The 24,035-nt window shown below is 38.6% G+C and overlaps 1 protein-coding gene and 1 non-coding gene across 2 annotated transcripts; one reads left to right on the forward strand and one right to left on the reverse strand.

Annotated features, from left to right (window-relative positions):
- Nucleotides 1-11,807: 11,807 nt before the first annotated feature.
- LOC142181354 (small nucleolar RNA R71) lies at nt 11,808-11,914 on the forward strand. Its single transcript, XR_012710021.1, has one exon. It is a non-coding gene; the product is annotated as a small nucleolar RNA R71 (small nucleolar RNA).
- A 4,316-nt stretch (nt 11,915-16,230) lies between these two features.
- On the reverse strand, nt 16,231-18,408 carry LOC107772786 (WAT1-related protein At5g07050). Its single transcript, XM_075253980.1, has 6 exons — nt 18,103-18,408; nt 17,829-18,008; nt 17,461-17,689; nt 17,204-17,362; nt 16,822-16,973; nt 16,231-16,732 (listed from the first exon to the last, which is right to left on the reverse strand). Exons 1-6 carry the CDS (start codon nt 18,300-18,302, stop codon nt 16,453-16,455), a joined length of 1,200 nt encoding a protein of 399 aa, XP_075110081.1. The 5' UTR covers nt 18,303-18,408; the 3' UTR covers nt 16,231-16,452.
- Nucleotides 18,409-24,035: the final 5,627 nt, after the last annotated feature.

The following is a 24,035-nucleotide window of genomic DNA, read 5'->3' on the forward strand; positions in this document are numbered from 1 at the left end:
AGATCACCCACTAACGTAGACACATAAATAGGATCACTCAAAGAATCACTAGGCATGACCAGATACGGTGCAAAATAAGAGGACACATACGAGTACATAGACCCTGGATCAAATAATACTGAAGCATCTCTATCACAAACCAGAACCGTGCCCGTCATAACTACATTGGAAGCCTCAGCCTCGGGCCTGGCTGGAAGAGCATAACATCGGGGCTGGGCCCTACCACCCTGAACTATATCTTTGGGATGGCCTGCTGCTAGCTGGCCTCCACCTCTAATACCTCTACCTCCACCTCTAGGACCTCTACCCCCACCTTTAGCTGGCTGGGCAGGCTATAGAACACCTGGTGCCTGAACCATAGCATGGGAACCCTGATGCTGAGAGCTACTTGGTGCTTGAGGGCAAAACCTAGCAATGTGACCCACATCACCACAAGTGTAACAAGCTCTCGGTTGCTTAGACTACTGGCCCTGACGATCTGAATGACCACCTCGAAAACTCTGAAGCGACAGTGCACTAATAGGAGCAGGTGGTGCACTATAGGACTGCTGATCAGAATACTGCATCTGAGGACCACGGCCACCGGAAGTACCATGAGAAACCTGAAGTGCTGATTGGAAAGGCCTGGGAGGATGGCCTCTACCATATGAATCCCTACCTCCAGACGAGGTACCACTAAATCGGCCTGAATGAAGGGGCCTCTTGTCTGACCCATGACACCTCCCTGCGATAGAACCATCTCCACTCTCCTGGCCACATTGGCCGTCTCTTGAAAAGTAATCTCACTCCCAGCCTCCCTAGCCATCTGAAGATGAATCGGCTGAATAAATCCATCAATGTACCTCCTCACCCTCTCTCTCTCTCGGTGGGAAGTATGATAAGAGCATGACGAGCCAAGTCAATGAATCTGGTCTCATTCTGGGTAAAAGTCATGGAACCCTACTGGAGGCGCTCATACCTCCGATAGGCCTCTCTCTGTGTGATGGGGAGAAACTTCTCCAGAAATAGCTGCGTAAACCACTCCCAAGTCAAGGCTGGCAATCCGGATGGTCTAGTTAAGCAATAATCTCTCCACCAAGTTTTGGCAGATACGAATAAGCGAAAAGTAGCAAAATCGACCCCATTGGTCTCAACTATCCCTATGTTCCTAATAACCTCATGACAACTATCTAGATAATCTTGGGGATCCTCAGTAGATGCACCGCTGAAAGTAGTAGTGAATAGCTTGGTGAACCTATCCAACCTCTATAAAGCATCGGCAGACATAGCTGCTCCATCGCCGGTTTGAGCTACCACACTCGGCTGAACTGCTCCAACTGGCTGAACTGCTGAAGTCTAAAACTGGGGAGCTACCTGCTCCGAAGTGTGAGTAGCAGGAGTCTGGGCTCCTCCTCTAGCCTGAGAGATGGTTGGTACTACAGGAAGCAAGCCTGCTTGGGTAATACTCTCCATGAGGCCCACTAGTCAGACCAGAGCATCCTGAAGAACTAGGGTGGCAATAAACCCCTCTGGAACCTGAGCTGGGCCTACCGAAACTGCTAGGGCCGGAACCTCGTCATCAAAGTCAACCTGAGGCTCCGCCACTGGTGCTGCTGCTCGGGGCTGAGCTCTTCCCCTACCTCGGCCTCTAGCACGACCTCGGACTTGTCATTTGCCCCTCGCGGGAGCTGCTGCTGGGGGCTCGGGCTGCTGGTCAGTGGATGATAAAGTGCGTGTTCTCGCCATTTGCGAAAGAATAGAGTATAAATTCAATTAGCATTGAGAAACCAAACCGCATGATAGGAAAGAACAAATGTGAAGTTTTCCTAACTCTGTAGCCTCTGGGGGATAAATACAGAAGTCTCTGTACCGATTCCTTAGACTCTACTAAGCTTGTATGTGAACTGTGAGACCCATGTAACCTAGAGCTCTAATACCAACTTATCATGACCCGGATTTTCCACCCTCGGGAGTCGTGATGACGCCTACTAATGTGAGCTAGGCAAGCCAGTCATTTAACTACTTACTTCATTACCCAATTATTTCTTTATAACGAATATAAGGCGATAACATGAAATCGGTGGAAATTTAAATAATTAAGCGGAAGATAACAATTAAATATCTGAAATCTGCATCTATTACAACTATTAAAACCTAAAGCACCCAAAACTTGGTGTCGTAGTGTCATAGACGGTCTAAGATTTACAACATACAAAGTCTGAAGAAAATGACAATACATTGTTTCTGAATAAGAGGAAAATGAAACAGGAAATAGGAATAGATGAGACGTCAGGTCCTGCGGATGCCTGCAGGTCTACCTTGGATCTCCGCGTGGACTGAAGGTAGCCTATACATTACGGTCCAAAAGCTACTCCTGGATCTGCACATAGTGTAGAGTGTAGTATCAGCACAACCAACCCCATGTGCTGGTAACTGTCTAGCCTAACCTCGGCAAAGTAGTGATGAGGCTAGGACCAGACTACCAAACATGTGCAGTTCAAATACATATACAACGGAAAGAAATACAAAAATTAACCAGTCCATATAGGAGGGGGAGCATACTGTGGGGGAGATAAAAATTATGAATAGAAAGACATCAAGTAATGAAAGAACATCACAACTTGGATATCAAAAAAGAATCAGGAATCAACAAATGCACGACATCACCCTTCGTGCTTTTACTCTCGTCCTCACCTAAGCAATCATATAATAAAAATGTACACGACATCACCCTTCGTGCTTTTACTCTCTTTCCTCACCATATAATCAATATAACCGGCACGGAATTGTACATCGTGCGGCACAACATCACCCTTTGTGCTTTACACTCTTTCCTCACAAAACAAACAATACACGACATCACCTTCGTGCTTTACACTCTTTCCTCACAAAACAAATAATACACGGCATCACCCTTCGTGCTTTACACTCTTCCTCACCCAAACAACAATCACAAACAATGGGGCAAGGGAATAAACAAGATTATAATAGGAATCCCGGCAAGGGAACAACAATTCAACAATTAATCCCGACAAGGGAGCAACATCAGTAATATCAACATCCCGGCAAGGGAGATAACCAATAAAACAACAATATCCCAGCAAGGGAACAATTTAATAACTTCTTTCTCTTATTCACTTTTACTTCACAACTCACTTTACCACTTGGGACAATGCTCCAAAGAGTTCAATCAACTCATATTCTTTCACAATTCATAATATAACTTGAGCCAATGCTCCTCGATGTTCAAAGGTCACAATTCCTTCCACAAACTTTTCACAACAAATCGAAATCAACTCTATAGCATGGATAATACAACGAAGTTATGAAAATCACAATATAAGACTCACGGACATGCTTGACACCAACGTATAGATACCCGTCACCATGCCTATATGTCGTACTCAACATTTATCACATAGCAAATAGGACTCAACTCCTAATCCCTCAAGCTAAGGTTAGACCAAACACTTACCTCGAAAACATCCCACAGACTTATATGTGTACTTAGAACGCCAAAATAACATCAGAAATATCGAATTAAACCTCAATATCAATGAAATTTATCAAAACTTCTTAAACATCAAATTTGCATTTAAGGTCCGAATCACGCCAAACGGGTTCCGTTTCTTACCAAACTTTACCGACAACACATATAAATCATATCAAACCTATACTGGGCTCTGGAACCATAACACAGGCCTGATACCACAGGTTTCACATAACATTTCACTTTCAAAAACCTTTATATTTTTCAGAAAATAATTTCTTTCAAAAATTCCTTTCTCGGGCTTGGGACCTCGGAATTCAATTTCGGGCATACGCCCAAATCCCATATTTTCCTACGGACCCTCTAAGACCATCAGATCACGGGTCCGTATCCGTTTACCCAAAACGTTAAATGAAGTCAAATTAATTCATTTTATAGCCAAAATTTATTATTTTTCATAGATTTTTACATATAGGATTTCCGGCTACGCGCCCGTACTGCGCATACAAATCGAGGTGATGCTAAAAGAGATTTTTAAGGCCTCGGAACGTAAAATTTCATTTTAAAACAAGTGATGACCCTTAAGGGTCGTCACACTTATAGGCTCAACAGGGTTAACTGCGATGTATTACATTTAGGTGGGTTAACTTTATATATCTGGATTAACAAAGAAATGCCTATATCACTTCTAAGACTGAATGAAGCTACTATTTCGCTTTGCAAACACACAGGGCAAGTTCTAGGCATCAAATGTAAAGCATAGAATACAGTATAGCTCACACACACATGGCATATGACTCACTCTAGATTGGTTTATCAAGACACTCTCTTTTGAGTGTTCAAGTCAGTTACAAACAAACAAATTTAAGGCACTTTAGCAAGAGTCAACCATTGAGACTAGGCGTTACATTGTAGTGTCGATTGTGTTCTGGTGTATTAACGCCAAGGGTTTCTCTTTCAATTTCAGCTCGTAGCCCATCAGTACTAACTAAAAACTAAAAACAACATAAACAAAAACTACCTACACCCGGTTCAAGCTAAACCCTTGAAAAAGAATCATGGCATAAAGAAAAACCAAGGGGGAGTTACTACACTACCTAAAAATAAAATAAAAAAATCTTTTTGGTATTTTCTCTAGACTAACTTCCCTCAAGAAACTGTCTCAAATATCTATCCTCAGGATGAGTCCTTATATTCTCACTTTTTTTTGTTCGACTAATGTCCCTCAAGAGACCTGTCAAAAGGTGTCCGTCTTCGTGTCAAGTCGAAGTTAACTACACGACCCTACCCTACCAATCAATCAAAAATAAAGCAACATCATACAAAGTTACACAGTCTATTTCAACAACAGCCATCCCCTACCCCACACTTAAAAGTTTGGCATGTCCCCATGTCAACAAATATAAAATAGAATAAGGTAAGGGGACTTCCCTGAAAATCAATCCTGATCAGAGACGGTGCCAGGATTGAGGTGACATACTCGTCTTAGCGCTCGAAGCCATCCCATAATCTTTTTCTCCGACTTTGCCTGTTGAGTGGTCATAGTGTCAACTCTGGTGCCCAAGTCTGTGACAGAAGTGCGGAGACCAGTCATATCTTATTCCAGGGCTATCATGCATGTACTACGGCGTGGATGTGATGGGCCCGCCTCATCAACTCTCATAGGTGGTGGGACAATAGCTTCCTCAGCATCATCATCAGATTAATCATCATCCTCAACCATCACCACTAGCTCTCTCCCAATTCCGATTTTGCTTGCCCGGAACGGGGCTTTCAATGGCAATTTTCCATCAACTCTAAGGTTTTCAGGGACTCTAGTAGCACGACACAACTTGGTGACTAGAGAAGGGAAGTAAAAACCTTGAGTATCTCAGGTGAGCGAATAAACATCTCATCATGGAGGAGCCGGGCGACATCAAAATCCTGGTGGGTCATGAGACTGTAGATAGCCGCTGCCCGTGGACCATTGACATCAGTCATGTTGCTGGAGGCTAGCAAGCGGCTGTTGATAATGGTGAGCCAACACTTTGCCTCCCAATTAAGAGACTGGGAGTTCAATGTTATAAGACGTTTTATCCATATAAACTCCCTGTCAGGCACACATATGACATCAAGAATTGGTGTCCAATTGACCCTCGGGTGGGGATAAGCAATATAAGCATCCATCTCCCCCGTGAATACTGGTAGGCAATACACTAGGCGGATGGCCTCAAGGGATACATTTACCCGGGTATTACGTACTGTGACAACCCCCTCCTCATGTTCCGAGCAGTTAGCATAAAATTCTCTTACCATCTATACATTTGCCTCATCCGTTTCCTCAAAGAAGATTTCCAACTGACGGTTCCTCAACTCAGCAAAGATATTTGGGCATTCCACTTGCAAAGCTGCCCGGTCAATGTGCACCTCCGCTAACAATTTCTTAGATGCCTTTGCATTGTACCTGTCCTCCGCCGGTTTGGAGACAAACCTAGTGCTGTCAAACTGTGGCGCACTAGCTTGACCCTTAGCTCTCGAGGAATTGGCCGGTCCACTAGCGGAGGACCCTGTGTTGCGTCTCTTCCTAGAAGGATGCATTTTACCTATAAAACAGAGAAGCACCTATTAGTAAGGGTGTGGGTTGTGTGAACTATGGGTGGTTACTCAGACTTCACCACAACCATGGTCACATTAGCCCTTATAACTCAATTGGGGCAATTCCCCAAACACATTGTGGGCAAGACACTTCCTAACACATAGCCCATATGGATACATCAATGCTTCTCCCAAATCACAAGTTGTACTACACCATTACACCCCCAACAACTAGGTCAACACCCACAAACATACACCTCTCCACCATATTATACATAGAACCCCTTAACAAGAAACCACAAAAACAAAATTCAAAAGAAAAAAAGAAGAACAACAATTTACTAGAAATACTACATAATTAAAAACATAGAACTAACATAAAAACTAAAATAAAATACAAAAGAAAAGGTAGGGGAGAGTCACATACCTTGATGGAAGAGAGAGTGAGAGGAATAGAGAGGGGGAAAGTAGGAGGGGTGAAGAAGAAGAAGAAGAGAGAAAGGATTTGAAAGGTTAGGGTTTAGAGAGAGAGAGAAGATGGGGGAATTGAGGGGGTTGGGCGGGTGGGTTTATTTTATTAGGGGGGTTACAAATATAAAATAAAAGACGAAGAAAAGAAAGAAAAAGAAAAAAAATAACATAAAAAAAAACTTACCTGGTGCCCACCTCAGTCCCACCGCGGCCGTGGTGGGTTAAATAATTCGATGCAGAATGTATGCCTCTCACCGCGGTCCTACTGCGGTCGCGGTGGGTCGAATGACCTTGAGGCAGAATCCCGTCCTTGACCACGGTTGAGCCGCGGTGCGATGATTTTTTATTTTTTTATAGGAAGTTATAGAGAAAACAAAAACAACAACATTCGTGGGTTGCCTCCCACGCAGTGCCTGATTTAATGTCGCGGCACGATGAAGGCTAGGATCATCACTCCTCATTCGCGTACTGGGGCTCTTCCAACGTTATTATCTCTCTATTCCCTTTCTCATCTACCATTCCAAGTTAATGTTTCAGCCTTTGCCCATTCACTGTGAACTTATTCGTCCCATCTTCTGATTCAATCTCAACAGCTCCACTTGAGAACATTTGCACCACTTTGAAGGGTCCTGACCATCGAGACTTCAACTTACTTAGAAACAATCTCAATCTTGAGTTGAATAACAACACTAGCTCTCCGGATCTGAAGTTTCGATCCACGATGTGCTTGTCAAGCATTAGTTTCATCCGTTCTTTGTATAATCTAGCACTCTCGAATGCCTGGAACCTGAATTCCTCTAGCTCATATAACCCAGTGACTATGTTAGTGCCTGTTGTCTCCATGTCCAAGTTCGAGCTCTACCGAAAGGTGGCATGCCTTTCCAAACACCAACTTGTACGGTGACATACCAATTGGAGTTTTGAAGGCTGTGCGGTACGCCCACAATGCATCATCCAGCTTCTTCTCCCAATCGGTCCTTGTTGCATTCACTGTTTTTGTAAGGACACTTTTTTCTCTGTTGGACACTTCAACCTGCCCGTTCGACTGTGGGTGGTACAGGGTGGTCACTTTATGATGAACTCCATACTTTTCCAACAACCGTGCGAACACTCTATTGTAGAAATGGGTTCCGCCATCACTGAGTATAGCTCTCAGAGTGCCAAAACATGTGAAAATGTTCTTCTTTAGAAAACCTGTTACCCTTTTAGCATCATTGGTTGGGAGAGCCACTGCTTCGACCCACTTGGAGACGTAGTCAACTACTACCAATATGTACTTGTTTTCATACGAGCTGACAAATGGCCCCATGAAGTCGATCTCCCACATGTCAAAAACCTCCACCTCTTGAATTGTGGTCATTGGCATCTCGTGTCGGCGAGATATGTTGCCAGTCCTTTGGCATTCATCGCAACTTTTGACCCAAGCATGGGCATCCTTGAACAGAGTTGGCCAATACAAGCCCCACTCCAACACCTTAGCTGTTGTCCGAATTCCTCCAAAGTGTTCACCATATGGTGAAGCATAGCAAGCCTGCAAAACAGAATGTTGATCTTTCTCGGGGATACACCGCCAGATCATGTTATCTACACATATTTTAAACAATAGAAGTTCATCCCAATAATAAGACCGACAATCACGAAAGAACTTTTTCTTTTGAATTGAGGAGAGTTCATAAGGTACAATACCACTTGATAAATAATTAGCAATATCAGCATACCACGGTGCCTCCTCCATTGTCATTGCTAGTAATTGTTCATCCGGGAATGTCTCTGTTATATCCTCAACATCTACCTTCTTTTCAGCTCCTTCCAACCTTGAGAAGTGGTCAGCTACTTGGTTCTCTATCCCTTTTCTGTCACGTATCTCTAGATCGAATTCTTGTAACAGAAGAAACCAGCGAATCAAGCATGGCTTTGACTCCTTATTTTCTATCAGGTACCTAATTGCTGCATGGTCAGTGTAAACAATAACTTTCGAGCCAATCAAGTATGACCTAAATTTGTCGAATGCCAAAACGACAGCCAACATCTCCTTTTCCATCACGGTGTAATTGAGTTGTGCACCGCTTAATGTTCTGCTAGCATAGTAAATGGGGTGCATCAGTTTATCCTTTCGCTACCCCAAGACTGCTCCTATAGCATAGTCACTTGCGCCACACATGAGCTCAAACGGTTGCTCCCAGTTGGGTGCAACAGTGACGGGTGCAGTCACCAATTTCTTCTTCAGCTCCTCAAATGCCAACCTGCAATCATTAGAAAACACAAAGGGCTAAACTTTTCAAGGAGTTTGCATAAAGGGTTAGCAATCTTGGAGAAAGCTTTTATGAATCGCCTATAGAACCCGCCGTGCCCAAGGAAACTTCTCACTGCCTTGACTAAAGTAGGCGGTGGCAACTTCTCAATCACATCAACCTTAGCATGGTCAACCTCTATTCCCTTGCTAGACACTCGATGCCCCAAGACTATCCCTTCTTATACCATAAAATGACACTTTTTCCAGTTCAATACTAAATTTGTCTCCACACATCTCCTGAGCACTCTTCTTAAGTTGTGAAGATAGTCCTCGAATGAATCCCCCACCATAGAGAAATCATCCATAATGTCCTCCACCATGTCTGTGAAAATGGCTAACATGCACCGTTGAAATGTTGCCGGTGCATTGCAAAGCCCAAAAGGCATTCTTCGAAAGGCAAAGATGCCATACGGACATGTGAATGATGTTTTCTCTCTGTCTTTGAGGGCTATTGATATCTGATTGTACCCCGAATATCCATACAAGAAACAGAAGTGAGATCTCCCAGCCAACCTGTCCAGCATTTGGTCAATGAATGGCAAGGGAAAATGGTCTTTCCGGGTGGCTGTGTTCAATTTCCGGTAATCCATGCAAATCCGCCATCCCTTGATTGTACGAGTCGAGGTCAACTTGTTATTCTCATTTTGTACGACCGTCATTCCTCCCTTTTCCGGCACACACTGGATACGGCTGACCCAATTGCTGTCTGAGATGGGGAAGATGATGCCCGCATCTAACCATTTGATGACTTCCTTCTTCACTACCTCTTTCATATTTGGGTTCAACCTTCATTGATGTTATCTGGAAGGTTTGTGCCCTTCTTCCAAGAGAATCTTGTGCATATAAAAGCTGGGTTGATACCCTTTATGTCCGCCATAGTCCAACCAATGGCAGTCTTACATTCCTGTAGCACTTGTAGGAGTTTCTCTACATGCACATCTAGCAAACTAGATGATATAATAACAGGCAAAGTAGAATCAGGACCTAAGAAAATGTACCTGAGGTGAGCTGGGAGTGGTTTTAGCTCCAGTTTGTGTGGTTTCTCCATTGATGGTTTTGTCGGTGGTGTATCCCTCTTTTCTAACTCTAGGGACTCGAACTGAGGTTCCCTTTTCCAGAATCCTTGGCCTTCAAGTGCGATGACCCAATCTGCCAACCCTTCACCATCCATCTCATCTAGATTTGCTAGACAAGCCTCTAATGGGTCTTTAACAGTCAATGTCTCATCATCTTCGTGCAGGATCACATCCACTACCTCCAATAGGGAGCAATTAACCTATTCACTAGGTCTCTTCATGGATTGCTGAACGTTGAATATGACTTCTTCATCATTCAACTTCATTTTTAATTCCCCAGTTTCACAATCGATCAGTGCTCTCCCAGTGGCTAAGAATGGCCTCTCTAAAATGATAGGTATCTCTTCATCTATCTGGAAATCAAGAATAACAAAGTCTGAAGGGAACACAAATTTTCCCATTTGTAGAACACATCATCAAGAATCCTTATCAGCCTTTTAACCGTGTGGTCAGCCAGTTGCAAAAGCATCGACGTCGGTCTAGCTCTACCAATGCCTAATTTGGTATATATGGCTAGCGACATCAAGTTTATGATGGCTCCTCAGTCACATAATGCCTTTGCAGAGGCATAACTCCCAATAGTGCATGGGATAGTAAAGCTACCTGGATCAAACATATTTTGAGCCATGGGTCTTGTCACTACTACACTGCAGGTCTCTGTCAGAGTTACTGTGGATAGATCCTGAAAGTTAAATTTTCGTGACATTAGGTCCTTCATTATATTTGCATAGTCTGGCATCTCCCTCAAAGCATCCATCAGAGGAATATTCAATTAAATTTAATGAAGCATCTCCATGAATTTCCTGTATTGATCTTCTTTCTTTTGTTTTGCCAATCTCTAAGGAAATGGTGCAAGTATCACCGTTTATGCACTGCCTGCTGGATTCTTTCTGTTAGGGTTCTGTGGCATAAGAGGTGCCACATGTTCTGTAGCTTGTTCACTCTCCTTAGCCTTACCCTTATCATCTTGAGCCTGTTCAACCACCACTTCAATAAGTTCTGTTGATTCATCTACCTCCAATGGAACTGGAGTGGCTGGTATAGTCTCTTTGCTGGATTGTGCAACTTCTTGCTCCTTGTCTAAATCTCTCCCATTTCAGAGACTTACGTCTATCAGCTGATTCGGGTTTTGCTCCTTGGGGTTAATGTTTGTGTCTGCTTGTAGTGTTCCCTGGGGGCGGTTGTTTAAGTCCATGGACAACTACCCCAATTGAGTTTCAATGTTCTTTATTGCTGAGTCATGAACTGTCAACTTTTCCTGCATCTTACCATTCGTTCTAATGAGTTGTTGAAGCATTCACCTGATCTCTACTATGTTGTTATCTTGTTGTTGTGGAGGTGGATTATATGCCAACTGTTGTTGGTTCTGTTGTGGATAGCCCTATTGCCTTTGATATGGCACCATTTGGCCTTGGGGCTGCATACCACCAGGTTGTGGCATGTTTGGTATGTACTACTGATTGGGTGCTGGTCTCCACTGGTGTCCTCCTTGTCTCTGACCCCCAAAGTTATTGACATAATTCATATCCTCTCTTACCCCTTGGCTATCACCTTCTCCACTCTATGAACACACATACGACCGATTAATGTAGGGTGTACACAGTCCTCCATTTGTTGTGTCAACAATATGCACTTGCTTTGTACCCATCTCATCAATCTTCTTTGTCAATATACTCATCTGAGTCATGAGTGTAGCCATGTTCTTAGCCTGCGAATTATTTGGGTCAAGAGGAACTGAATGCACTATTGGTGCCAGCGTTGTGCCCCTCGTCATCCACCCCGAATTCTGGGCATCTTATCGAGAAGGATTTTGCACTCGGTGAATGTCTTACTCAAAAATACACCCCCAGCTGAAGCATCTACATTGGCCTTTAGATTGTCAGCTAACCCCATGTAGAATCTCTGGCCAAGCATCTGGTCTGGAATACCATGGTGGGGGCACTTCACTAGCATCCCTTTGAATCTTTCCCAAGTTTCCTACAAGGTCTCAGTAGGCTGTTGCTTGTATTGCAATATCTCATCAATCTGTCTTGTAGTTTTGTTGGGCGGGTAGAACTTGTTCAGGAACTGCTTGACTAATTCCTCCCAGGTGACAATGGAATTTATTGGGAGCGAATTCAGCCAAGTTTGAGCTTCTCCAATCGTAGAGAACAGAAATAGTAATAGCTTGATAGCTTCGGGGGTCACATTTGGCTGCCTTTGGGTCACACAAATCAACAGAATTTTTTTTAAATGTTGCTGAGGATCTTCAATGTGTGACCTGGGGAACAATCCCTTATTTTGCAGAAGATGCATCATGCTATTGGTGATCTGGAATGTCTCCGCTTGTATTGGGGGCACAACAATGGCAGTGGCCAGGTTGTCAGCTATTGGCTGTGCCCAATCATAAAGTGCAGCTTCTGGCACAAGAGGTGCCACCACTCTGACGTTAGGGTCAGCTGGCTCATCCCTGATGTTTTCGTCGACGTTATTCACGCCACCCATGTCGATTTCAAGTCGGTGTATTTGCTGGGATTGTTTGTTCTTCTTGTTGGCACAGTTTAATGCCCAGAATGTTTTCTCGGGGTCTGAGAGTCCTTCAAGCAGTTCTCCAGTCCTCGAAGAATTCCTAAGCATACACCTGAATCCACAAGAGTTCAAACGTGAGAATTTCAATGGAAAAAAAATTGTTTAACACCTTAGAAATTTGATTTAAACTAATAATTCCAGCACTACTTCTAAGTTGTAATAAATAACACCGTTAGCTCCCCGGTAACGGCGCCAAAATTTGATCACGCTCAACTATGCCTTCCAAAAGACAAAGCGGTCGTTGCAAATATAATCTGGTTTTAAATTCAGAGTCGAATCCTCAGGAACTAACCTATCTATTACAACTCTTGGCAATGCTATTATCAACTCAAACAATTTCCAGATGCAAGATTTTTATCAACAAAGATTGGGTTTTTGTTTAACTACTTCAAATGATATTAAAAATAACAAGATGCTAAATCAAATATAATTCAATTGTAAAAAGGTCTAGGGTATTGATTTCCCCAATTGCTAGTTTAAGCTTTAACTCCTTTGCTATAATCTCGCCGTAATATTTCTTTGAGGATTATAAGCTATGGGTTATCGTAATTATCTCTCGATCAACTACGATAATTTACTAGAGCATTCGCTCGAACTACTCTAGCTGCTAATTTGTGCAGCTCTGAATTATCCCACCAAAGTTTCGTTATCTCTAACCCCACTTCTAAGTTCGAGTAATGAATCTCTTCAATTACCCAAAAGTGGTGTTGTTCAACAACAATCTAACCTAGTATTCTCTCTCAAGCAACATAAGGCAATTAGACACGATTAATCAAGGGCTCATTCAATTAATCACCATACAAAATGTAGTTGAACAATCATATAATAATCCGACTCGATTATAACAAAGTTGAGTCAAAACTTCATCCAACAATTGGTTCTATCAACCTTAGATCAAATGTTTAGCTACTCATAACAAAGCAAGATAAAACTACAAAATTGTTCATAATGTGTAATTGCAAGAAATAAAAGGAGATAGAAAAACTCTAATGTTTGGTTGATCTTCTCACACTTGTTCTTGCCTCCCAAGTAGTCTAAAAACAAGCTTGATGATATCTTGGGCGAGCTTCTAGAGTTTATAAGGGCTTGGAATAAGTTTTTCCGAATTACACTTTGGTCCCCAAATTTTTTGGCCACTACAAGTTCACCGCGACCACGATGAGAGCATAACATTCTGCCTGTGTTTTGTGGACTGTCGCGGTCCACCGCAGTCGCGGTGGATTCCACCCCAGTCCACTTTTTGCTTCTTTCCGCTCGGGGTGCTTCTTGATTGGATGTTTTCTTCACACTATTGACTCCAAAACACTCCATAGTTCTTCCTAACTTGGATTAGTCCCTGCGAAGCAAAAGAACACCAATTAGAGAATTTTGTTATCATTTTGCCTATAAAATAACAATAAAATATGGTATAATTAAGGTACAAATATCGTCTATATAGCCTAATATCACTACAATTTTCCAAGTTTATGCTAGTAAACTAAGAACCATTATTTCTGAGGCACCCTATAACTTGCTAATCATAACCAATAGAAACATGAAACCTAATCTAACTTTATATAGATCCACAAAGTAAGTACAGTGCTCTTTCTGATGGATTATAATAAGCAGTAGAAGGAATCTCAGTATCTAAATCACATGTAATCTAGACAACTAGAATAAACAGGATTTCATGGGTTACCTTTTGAAGCATGAACAAAGCTCCGTTATTACGTGAGCTTTCAATTTCACAGCAACTCAATGAATTCTCCACCACCCGCATGGTCACGGTCTCCGAACGTTCCACGATCTTCTACTGTGTTACTCAAATAATACCCGAAAATAATAATTTCGTGTGGGCAAAATTTTCTAAGGAAAAGGGACTGAAATTCGACCACCATGTGCTCATTCCTCTAGGTGGAAAACCTTATGTATTTATAGCACAAGTTTTAAGGGTTAAAACCCTTTTCCAAAACCTGTTGGTTTTTTTTTTTCCATCAGAAAATGGATTCCTTTATTTCCTATTATTTAGGCACAGTAGGGACCGCATAATTTAATTAACAAGGCTTCCAATTATGGAATTAATTTGTAACTTTTGAAATTAATATCCACCATAATTAATTACGAATTATTCCACTAAAAATTCGTAATTGCACTCCTTAATCAATTTCGAAATTCATCCATTAAATCTTATTTAACTCCCCATGTTAAGATTCAGATACTAATCAATTAAATTAAATTACTGACAATTTAATTTATTGATTATTTCATTTAGACTTTCACTTAACTTATTTCATGTGTCAGATACAAAATCCACCGATCGGGTTTACACATGAAAACTTATAAGCTTTCATACATGTGTATCATCAATCTCTAAACCGAGACATGGATTCCATCAACTAACTATTTTTTCGCCAATGTACATTATTATTATCCAATTTACCAAGCATATTGACCCACGAAAGAATCTCACATTTTAATAAAATTAAAATAATAATAATAATAATAATAATAATAATAATAATAATAATAATAATAATAATAATAATAATGTACACAACTAATAATAATTATATCAAGATTAAGAGTATAAGTACATTTAATGGCTAGGGAGCTTATTTTATTAAGTCAGTATAAAATACTTATCTCTACTTGGTCAGTTCAATACATACAAAATATACTAGCACAAGAAATTGGAATTAAACCATTCCCAAAATCAAGATAAATTATATTTAATCTTGTGCTACAATCATTCCTGATGGTTTGTCCAATTCCATCATTAGATTGTGAACTCAAACTTTATACTTATAAGAACCGATGATTTAATCTTCCGTGTATAAGCTAAATTCTATACACTAAATCATCTATTATATAAACAAAGGACACACACTAATATATGATTTATTTAAAACTTTATTAAAATTGAATAAATAATTATTTCATAATAAATACTATATCTAAACCAAACTCATGGTTAATAGTATATATCCCAACACTTTCTATATACTCCCTCCGGTCCAAAATAAGTGATTTTTTGGCCTTTTTTTATGGTCCAAAATAAGTGATTTTTTCAGATTTTAAGGATGAATTAATTATTTTTTTCTATATTGCTCTTGGAGTAAATAGTGTTGGAGTATGTGTTAGGAGTGTTTATGTGAGATAGTAAAAGTTAATATGATCAATTTTATTGCTAATTAATGTTAAAAGGTAAATTTCTTAATCTGTATGAAAACATCCAAAAAATCACTTATTTTGGACCGGAGGGAGTAAGAGAAAATAATGATATAGTTCCAATGTCCGAAGATAACAACAATAGTTGGTTAGCTAGTGGGAAATTGTGTCGTGCTCATTTTCTTTAGCAAAGTAGGACGATGCGATACACATGCAATTATTGATAATTGACATTTACTAGAATCTAATCAATGTGAAGGAAAGCATGCAGTTTCGTGTTTTATCAAACAACTGCGTGAACGAATTTAAGCATCCAGTCCAAAAGTTTTAAGTTAATTTCGTAGAGTTGTCAATTTAAGCATACTTATTCGTATTAGAGAATTGCATGAAAATTATGTTATTTTCCATGACATTAATTCCACTTTATTGGTAGCTATCTTTTAGTTACCTTTAAGATGACATGACTCATGCGAGGGTAAAAAAATTTCATCATACACTAATTAAACTGACATATATATATATATATATATATATATATATATATATATATATATATATATATATATATATAGTATGTATTCCTTGTATGTTCTCGATTATTAATATGTTTATTGGACAACTGGATACCAATATGGCAATATCAAAACTTTCAAAATCTATCTTTCAATAGAGAGAACACTTGTTATTTTTTACGAGCTTAAGGTCAGAAAAGGAGTAAATTACTCTAAAAATATTTGTATATAATATCAAAATTAAGAGAAAGGGAAAAAAGGGAAAAAGTAGAAGGACAAAATGGCATTCTCTGTTGCCTCTTCCTTCTATTTCTTTTTTCCCATCATCTCTTCATATTTAATTTATATCAAGCCTTCTGGTGCTTCCCTAGCCAACATTGGGGGCTGTGGCATGGTAAAACTGATAGCTACTGATACTGTTCTTTTTCCTTCACTATTTTTCTGCATCTCTATGTCATTAATTTCTTCAATATTTGCAAGAATCATCATTTGCTTGTTTCCATTAACTGCCTTCACTGCTTCAGGAATTATTGCCTCCTCAATTTCCTTTTCTTTGTACTCCTTATATTTTCCCCACAGAACAGAATATAGCCCTGCAACTATGAGCATAGCACCAAGAATTCTGAACAAAAAAACAAAACAAAAAAAGATTTAGCTTATAGCAGATTGAGGGGGGAAAAAGAAGATAAGATGTTGAGAGATTGAAATTACCCTCCAATATAGATTTTTTCAGCAAGAATGAAAGAGCCCATAATTGCAACAATAATCATCATTAAAGGACTAAAAGCAGTCACAAAAACAGGTCCTCTTTTTTCCATTACAACACCTTGTACATAGTATGCTATACTTGATGATACAATACCCTGAAATGTTTTAAAAATAAAAAATTGGTTATTCATCATTAGTCAATGTTTGCATGGGGTGGGGGCAGAGGTGAATCCGGGAAACTTGATGGATTCAATCTTTAATTGTTTTTGTAATAAACACACTTTAATTTTATAATTATAGGTTCAGAATGATTCAGTTGAACCCATCAAATATAAACTCATCCGCCTCTTGAGGGAACGGTTGAAAAGAAAGGAAAGGAACTTACAGCATAGGCAGCAGCAAGAAGGTTGATGTCAAAACCAATAGTCCAAACAGAAGGTTTGTGGTCCATTACAAATGTGACTGCTATAGATTGCAAGGTTCCCATGAAGCAAACAAGTGCTGTTAACGATAATGGAGCTGTATATTTCCTCATTGTTATAGCCTGTAACAAATAGTATTAAACTACTTTTAACCACCATGCATATAATGATAAACAAAAAAAAAATTCCCTGAAAAGGTTGTAATGTATAGCATATATACCTGAAGAATGAAGAAAGAAGCCCAGACAAGAGTTGCAAAAATGAGGAGAATTGAACCTTTAAACCAATCTTTGTCGGAATTAGTTTCAGGGACACTAGAATTAGTTGACCATAACAAGTTAACGACATGGCCTTTGTACAATGTCATTAACATGGCTCCAGCCACAGTTACTATTGTTCCCAACACCTTTGCTTGGCATCTAAATTTCTTCAAGTCAACCTTCTCCATCCTAAAAACAATCCTTATAGTTAGTCCAAAACTTCCGAAAAAGAATAAACTGTTCCAGATCGATAACACTCCAACAACTGAACAATATATATATATATATATATATATATATATATATATATATATATATACATACATACATACATATCACTGCCATGACAAATGTCATAGCAGGTAGCATGTTGCTCATAGCACATGAAAATGTTGGAGATGTATATTTGAGTCCAGCATAGTAAAAATTTTCATCAATCACAGGTCCCAAAAGACCCAATACAAATATTTGCAAGAACATCATGAGTGACATCTTTGGCCTAATTTTTCTGTCAACAAATGTAAAGACTTGTCAGTTTTTTCTATTCTTTCAAGAATCGTAACTAAAACTTCAAAAATTCTTATTTTGTGGGGTAATTTTACCTTTCAAGAATAAGAGCAAAGGGAGCAATAACTGCAGTAGCAAAAGCATTCCTATAGACAACCAGAACATAATGACTCATTCCCCTATTAAGAGAAACTTTGGTAATAATATTCATTCCTGCATACCCAAATTGCAAGGAAATCATGGCTATATAAGGCTTAGCCCTTTGGTAAAAACTGCAACTACATTCGCCCTCCATTTTTCTTCAGTTAAATCTTGAAGTCTTAATTATACAGAGGAGTTGATGAAATGAAAAGGGAGGAAATTAAACAGTCAAGTGTATATGTGTTTTTCCTAGGGAGAAGAAATGAGACATGCAACATATTTATAGAGAAGCAAATTATTAAGCCATAGATGTAAGTAATGCGTCTTCTTTTATCCAGATAGTGGAATACACTTTGCAATCAATTAAAAGCAAGTGTTTCAACTTTCAACCGTGTGTGAATCCCACAGTCACAAGTGAGTGTAATTTGTACTATCTCCATTGCATCTAATTGAATATTCTCATTTGCTTTTTTTTTTTTAATTCTAAATATAAGGGAGCTATGAGGTCCGACTTAAAAATTATAAGTATTGTTATTATTATAATGATCTCACTAATTCGGATTCGCGCTTTCATTAAAAGGATAAAAGTATTGATTACCAAAAAAATAATCCACTCTCAAGGTTTGAAACCTAGCCGTCTAGTTAAAGGTGTAAGAATATAAATTGTTCCACCACACCATTAGGTGATTATTGCCATTATAATTAGTATTACTGCACCTAAGTGATTCTACTAAAGATGAGTTTAGTGCGCTGATGCCACACTCAAATTAGTTTGTGGTGGGGTCCATACTTTACAGGTGGGACCCATCAGCCATCGTCACTCCGAGATGCGGCATCCAGTCACCGGTGATGCGTCGAAATAGTAATGATACAAATACATTGGTCATTGGAGTTGCAACAGTTGTAACTTGTATACTTAATTAAGGTTAATTTATTAGATTTCTCGGTTTAGTGGATATTCAGGTAGTTTTTTTCCACATAATTAACGTGAAGTAAAGAATGTCCTATTCATTAGTGGTCGAGTAAACATTATGATTGAATTAACATTGCAGTTTGAATTATGACTTGTTATCCATATTTCAAAGGAAAATGCATAAATTTGCTATTCTACTATGCAGCAGCGGCGGAGCTAGCATTTTTATAACTTGGGTGCACCATTAAAAAAATGAGAAAAAAGAAAGTATTAAATGGAAATTGATACCTACCCCTTTAGGTAAATAACTTAACATTCAACCAAGTGCATCATTTAGCCTCTTTGGACCATGGGTGCCAATAGATGATATTAAATCAATTTTAGAAAATATGTACATAAAATACCTATTTTGGCGAAAAGACCATGGGTTCACGTGCCCCGTGAATTAAGCTAGACATCCGCCCCTGCTATGCGGAAAGGATTAATTTCACATCTGTTATATTGTTTGTAAAAAAAAAAAAAAAAAAAAGAACACACTCGATGTTACTTAAGACGCTCAAATTTACCCTTCTTCAGTCAGAGTTGGCCTAGGTAAACACCCAAACTTACATGGTGCCGTACTAGTATTTTAGTGAGGTTTACACCACGTGGTATGTCACCTCAATGCTCCCAACTCATTTTACCTTCTTCTCTACTTATGTTTCCACGACTACCACCTCCTCCACCACCGCCACCAATCGCAACTATATATTGCAAGTGAAGATTTTGTACACAGAGACGGGGGATGCAGCTTGAAAGCACCGTATTTATCTTAATCAGTACTTTCAACGCGAAGTATAAGTTTATGTATAAAAATTTATTTGCAAGAAATAATAGATATGAACAATTACTTTAAAAAATATAATGGGTTTGGATCTGTAGAACTTAAATCCCGGATCCGCCTCTGTTTTGTACATATAATCAACTCAACGAAGAGATTGTAGTCATCATCAGAGGAGGGGCTAGGATTTGAAGCTTATAGATTTGTAAGCTTACTCCTTTTCATAAGTTATTTGGCTCTAAGTTATTCATTTTTACAATTCAATGAATTCTTAAAGACAAGCACAAAATTTAAGTCAAAGCCATTAAGTTGTGCTGAACTCGTATTCTGACTCCGCCCCTGATCATCATGAGCAACATATGCGAGAAAACAAACCCCAGAAAGGTGGCAACCCAGAAAGAGATGGCATTCTGTAACGTAGTCAAGCAATTGTGTACGTCAAATAAGAACACAGTTATTCGATGTACTAAAAATTAACATTTCAAGAAATTAATTCTTTAGAAAATTGGTTCGATCAATCGATTCTTTGTCCAGTAGATTAGAATTTTCACCAATGATCTAGTATTAAATTAACATGTTGTTTTGATGTCAGCCTTTTCCACTATATTAAGTTTGGGACATTTGCATTTCTTATGTGGAGAGCATGAAAGCAAAGGCCAAATATTCCATTTCGATACTGTATTTTCTATATGCGCCCTTAAGTTTCGAGTGTTTCATATGTTGGTACAAAAGGTACCGCATAATATCTTTTTAGCAACAAAATTAGTTAAATTTTTTGGAGTGACTACAAAAAATAAAAGAAATATAAAATAAATAGGATAAGAATCTCTACCTTACATGCAAGAGGATGTGTAGTTAGAAAAGCAGTTTTGATTTGTTTAATCTTAAAAATCACTTAAGCTCAGTGAGTACTTATAAGTTATATCAAACTAGTAAATGAATGACATGTATTTTTATTTATATACATCTCTCACTTAGCTTGATCATAATTAATTGATATATATTCTCACCTTAATTAATCACTTGACAATAATAACTAATATGATTTATATATACCAAGTACGAGTAATTTTTCTCCTAAAGATTAAAGGGGCAAGCCGAATATATGCTGAAATTACTTCTAATATTTTGTAAAATTTTAAGTTAACTGTTGAGGACACATTATATTTTGTTTGTTCTGTAAAAGGGGAAAAAAAAGAGGATCTTCTTTATTGATATTTGATATATTATGGAAAAAACAATCCGTACCTCTTTTCAAGTTCATCATTATTTAATCTAGCACCCAACAGACAGGAACTGATTACACCTGTGATACCAAATGAATATCAATAGCTAGTGGGCTTAGACAATTGTGATATACTCCTATTAATATGAATGAATTTCAACGTATGTAGAGATTTTTTTTGGTGAGAAAGATAATATTGCAATAAATATAATTAAAGTTACTATAGAGAGGGTGATGCTTGTGCATCGACAATATAGTTATTTGATAGTTGTCTATTACAAGGATTAATACTATCTATTCTAATTGTGTTATTCACCTCATTGATTCCATTGGAGACAGTTGTTTCCTGAGTAGCATTGTAGTTCCAAAAAGTGATTTGCTCCATGTCCATATCTTGTTCCTGTGGTGTGCATGTTGTCTTCCTATAACGAATCGTGCCTGATCCATTTGCAAAAAGGTACTGACAAAATTCGGTGGCTCTCCAAAAACTGTTGGTTTTTCAGCAGATTCCATGGTGTATCCCGCCTTAGCCAAACCATCAACCACCTCATTCCCCTCTCTGTAGGTGTGTGCAATGGTAGCACTATGCAGTTGGCCCAGGAGGTACCTACAGTCAGGTTAGTATATTAGTATAAACGATGTTGTCATTTTTTAACATTGTAGGTACCTCTGATGCATCGATGTTTATTTCCAGCGGAACCAAATTGTATGTATTTGCCAATTCCAGTCCATGAAATAAGGCCTTTAATTCTGCATGGATGGTGATGGCAGTATCCAAATTGCCTGCAAAACCTATAATCCAATTTTCATTTGAGTCGCGTATGAGCCCCCTATATCTGCTTTGTGAGTGATCGATGAAGCAGCCCCATCAGTATTAAATTTATAGTAATGCGGTTTAGGGGGTATCCATTTGATAGGTTGCATTATAGGAATTTTTGTTGTTGTCATATTTGTGGCTAAGTAGGTAAATTCCAGTGCATGATTGGTGATTAATTTAATTGATAGGCATTGTTGTGTATTATTAAAGATGTTATTGTTACGATTATTCCAAATGTGCCATAAAGTGTATGAAATAAAAGTTTTTGCTATTAATATGTTAAGGCATGTTCTTGTGCTTTGTATTAATGAGTTTCATTAGTCAATCCGATGGACGAGAGTCTGTAGTTATATGGGTGATAAAGTTTATTATACATAAGTCATTTCATATATGTTTTATGTTAAAATGGTGTAAAAGGATATGGTTAATAGTTTCCGGATGTCTCCGACATATTTGACAGTGGTCGTCTAATGTGATTCCGATATGATGTAGGTAATGTTTTATAGGTAACCTATTATGCATTATGAGCCAAAGGAATGTTTTTAGTTTGGGTGGTATTTGAATCTTCCAGATCCAATTGTAGAGAAGTGTGTGTTCTGTTATGTGTAAATCCCGATTTAGTAATTGTGAATACATTGATTGGATAGTAAATTTTCCATGTTGGGATAATCCCAAGTAGATAGTGTCCAATTTATTTGTGTAGACAAGTACATTGATCCTATTGAATTGTTTTTTGAAAACGGTTGTAATGTGAAAAGGTATTTCTTCCCATTTCCATTCATTTTGAGCTCTGTAGGTATCTATAGTTCTTTTAGTGTGTTCTAAAGGTATATGACCATGTAATAAGGATCTAATTGTAGTGTTTGGAGCAATCCATGCATCCGTCTAGAAGTTGATTTTAGAATTGGTACCCACTTTCCATTGAATACCATGTTGGCATTTTTCCCAACCCAACAGTATATTGTGCCAAGTATTAGAGGAAGTTCCTATTGTACGTTTGTTTTTATATTTTTGTATAAAAGTGTTGGCCCATAGTTGATTAGGTGAATGAAATAGGCGTCGTACTAATCCTGCCAGTAATGCATTATTTTTTAGTTCAAGCCTCTGTATAGGCCTCCCAAATTTTTGGGTGCGGTAACTCGTTTCCAATTGACTAAGTGAATTTTTTTTTGCTAAGTAGTTCCCCATAGAAAATTACGTATATATTGCTCCATTTTGTTGATAATATTTTTAGGAATTGAATGTATTGCATTACGTGGTTTTCTAAAGTAGAAAGGGTTGATTTAATGAAAGTAATTCTACCTGCTAGTGATAGGAAATTTGTCTTTCAGCCTGCAAGTTTAGCCTTGAAGTTATCTAATAGGAATTGAAAATCTGACTTATTAGGTCTATTTTGAAACATTGGGAAACTCAAGTATTTTCCAAAGTGTTTTCCTTCATTCATGCTAAAACAAGACAAGATAGTATTTTTTGCTTCAGTACTGCAGTTATTGGAGAAAAATAGTTTTGATTTTCGGAAGTTAATAGTTTGTCCTGATAAGTTAGTAAAGGTATTAAGGGTGTCAATGATAGTGTTGCGGCTTGTATTATTTACTGTAGATAGAAGGATGATGTCGTCTGTGAAAAAAAGATGCGATAGTTGAGGTCAATTGTGAGAGATTTGTATGGGTTTCCATAATAGGTAATCCACTATTGGAATATATTCCTTGAGAGGTGTTCCAAGCACATAATAAAGAAATAAAGAGATAAAGAATCTCCTTGGCGTATACCCTAGATGGTTGAAAAAACTTTGTATGTGATCCATTTATCAATATAGATATGGAAGATGTTGTATGCAGGACATTATGAGGGAGATGAGATTGTGCGGTAGGTGATTAGGGCCAACCCTACACCACTACAAAGTAGCGAGAGTGATCGAATCAGTTTTTACCCGAGATGGTCAGAATTAAATCCACAGGAAGCTAGAAGTGGGAATTAGATTCCTATCTAAACTAGAGATGTGTAATCGCTCTTAATTACTCTTCCAAAAAATATTGGTTTTGATATTACTTCTAATTTTATGCTAATAAGATACTAAATTAAGCTAAGAGTAAGATACTTGAAAAGTTGTCT

The sequence above is a fragment of the Nicotiana tabacum genome, chromosome 5 (genome assembly GCF_000715075.1).
Source record: "Nicotiana tabacum cultivar K326 chromosome 5, ASM71507v2, whole genome shotgun sequence".
NCBI lineage: Eukaryota > Viridiplantae > Streptophyta > Magnoliopsida > Solanales > Solanaceae > Nicotiana > Nicotiana tabacum.

What these genes read in the sequence shown, in the direction of transcription:
- LOC107772786 (XM_075253980.1), bottom strand. Translation starts at nt 18,302, where the DNA reads ATGGAGGGCGAATGTAGTTGCAGTTTTTACCAAAGGGCTAAGCCTTAT. An exon ending in GTCATGGCAGTGATATGTAT is followed by an intron (nt 17,690 to 17,828) that starts GTATGTATGTAT and finishes GATTGTTTTTAG; the next exon opens with GATGGAGAAGGTTGACTTGA. An exon ending in TTCTTGCTGCTGCCTATGCT is followed by an intron (nt 16,974 to 17,203) that starts GTAAGTTCCTTT and finishes AAAACATTTCAG; the next exon opens with GGTATTGTATCATCAAGTAT.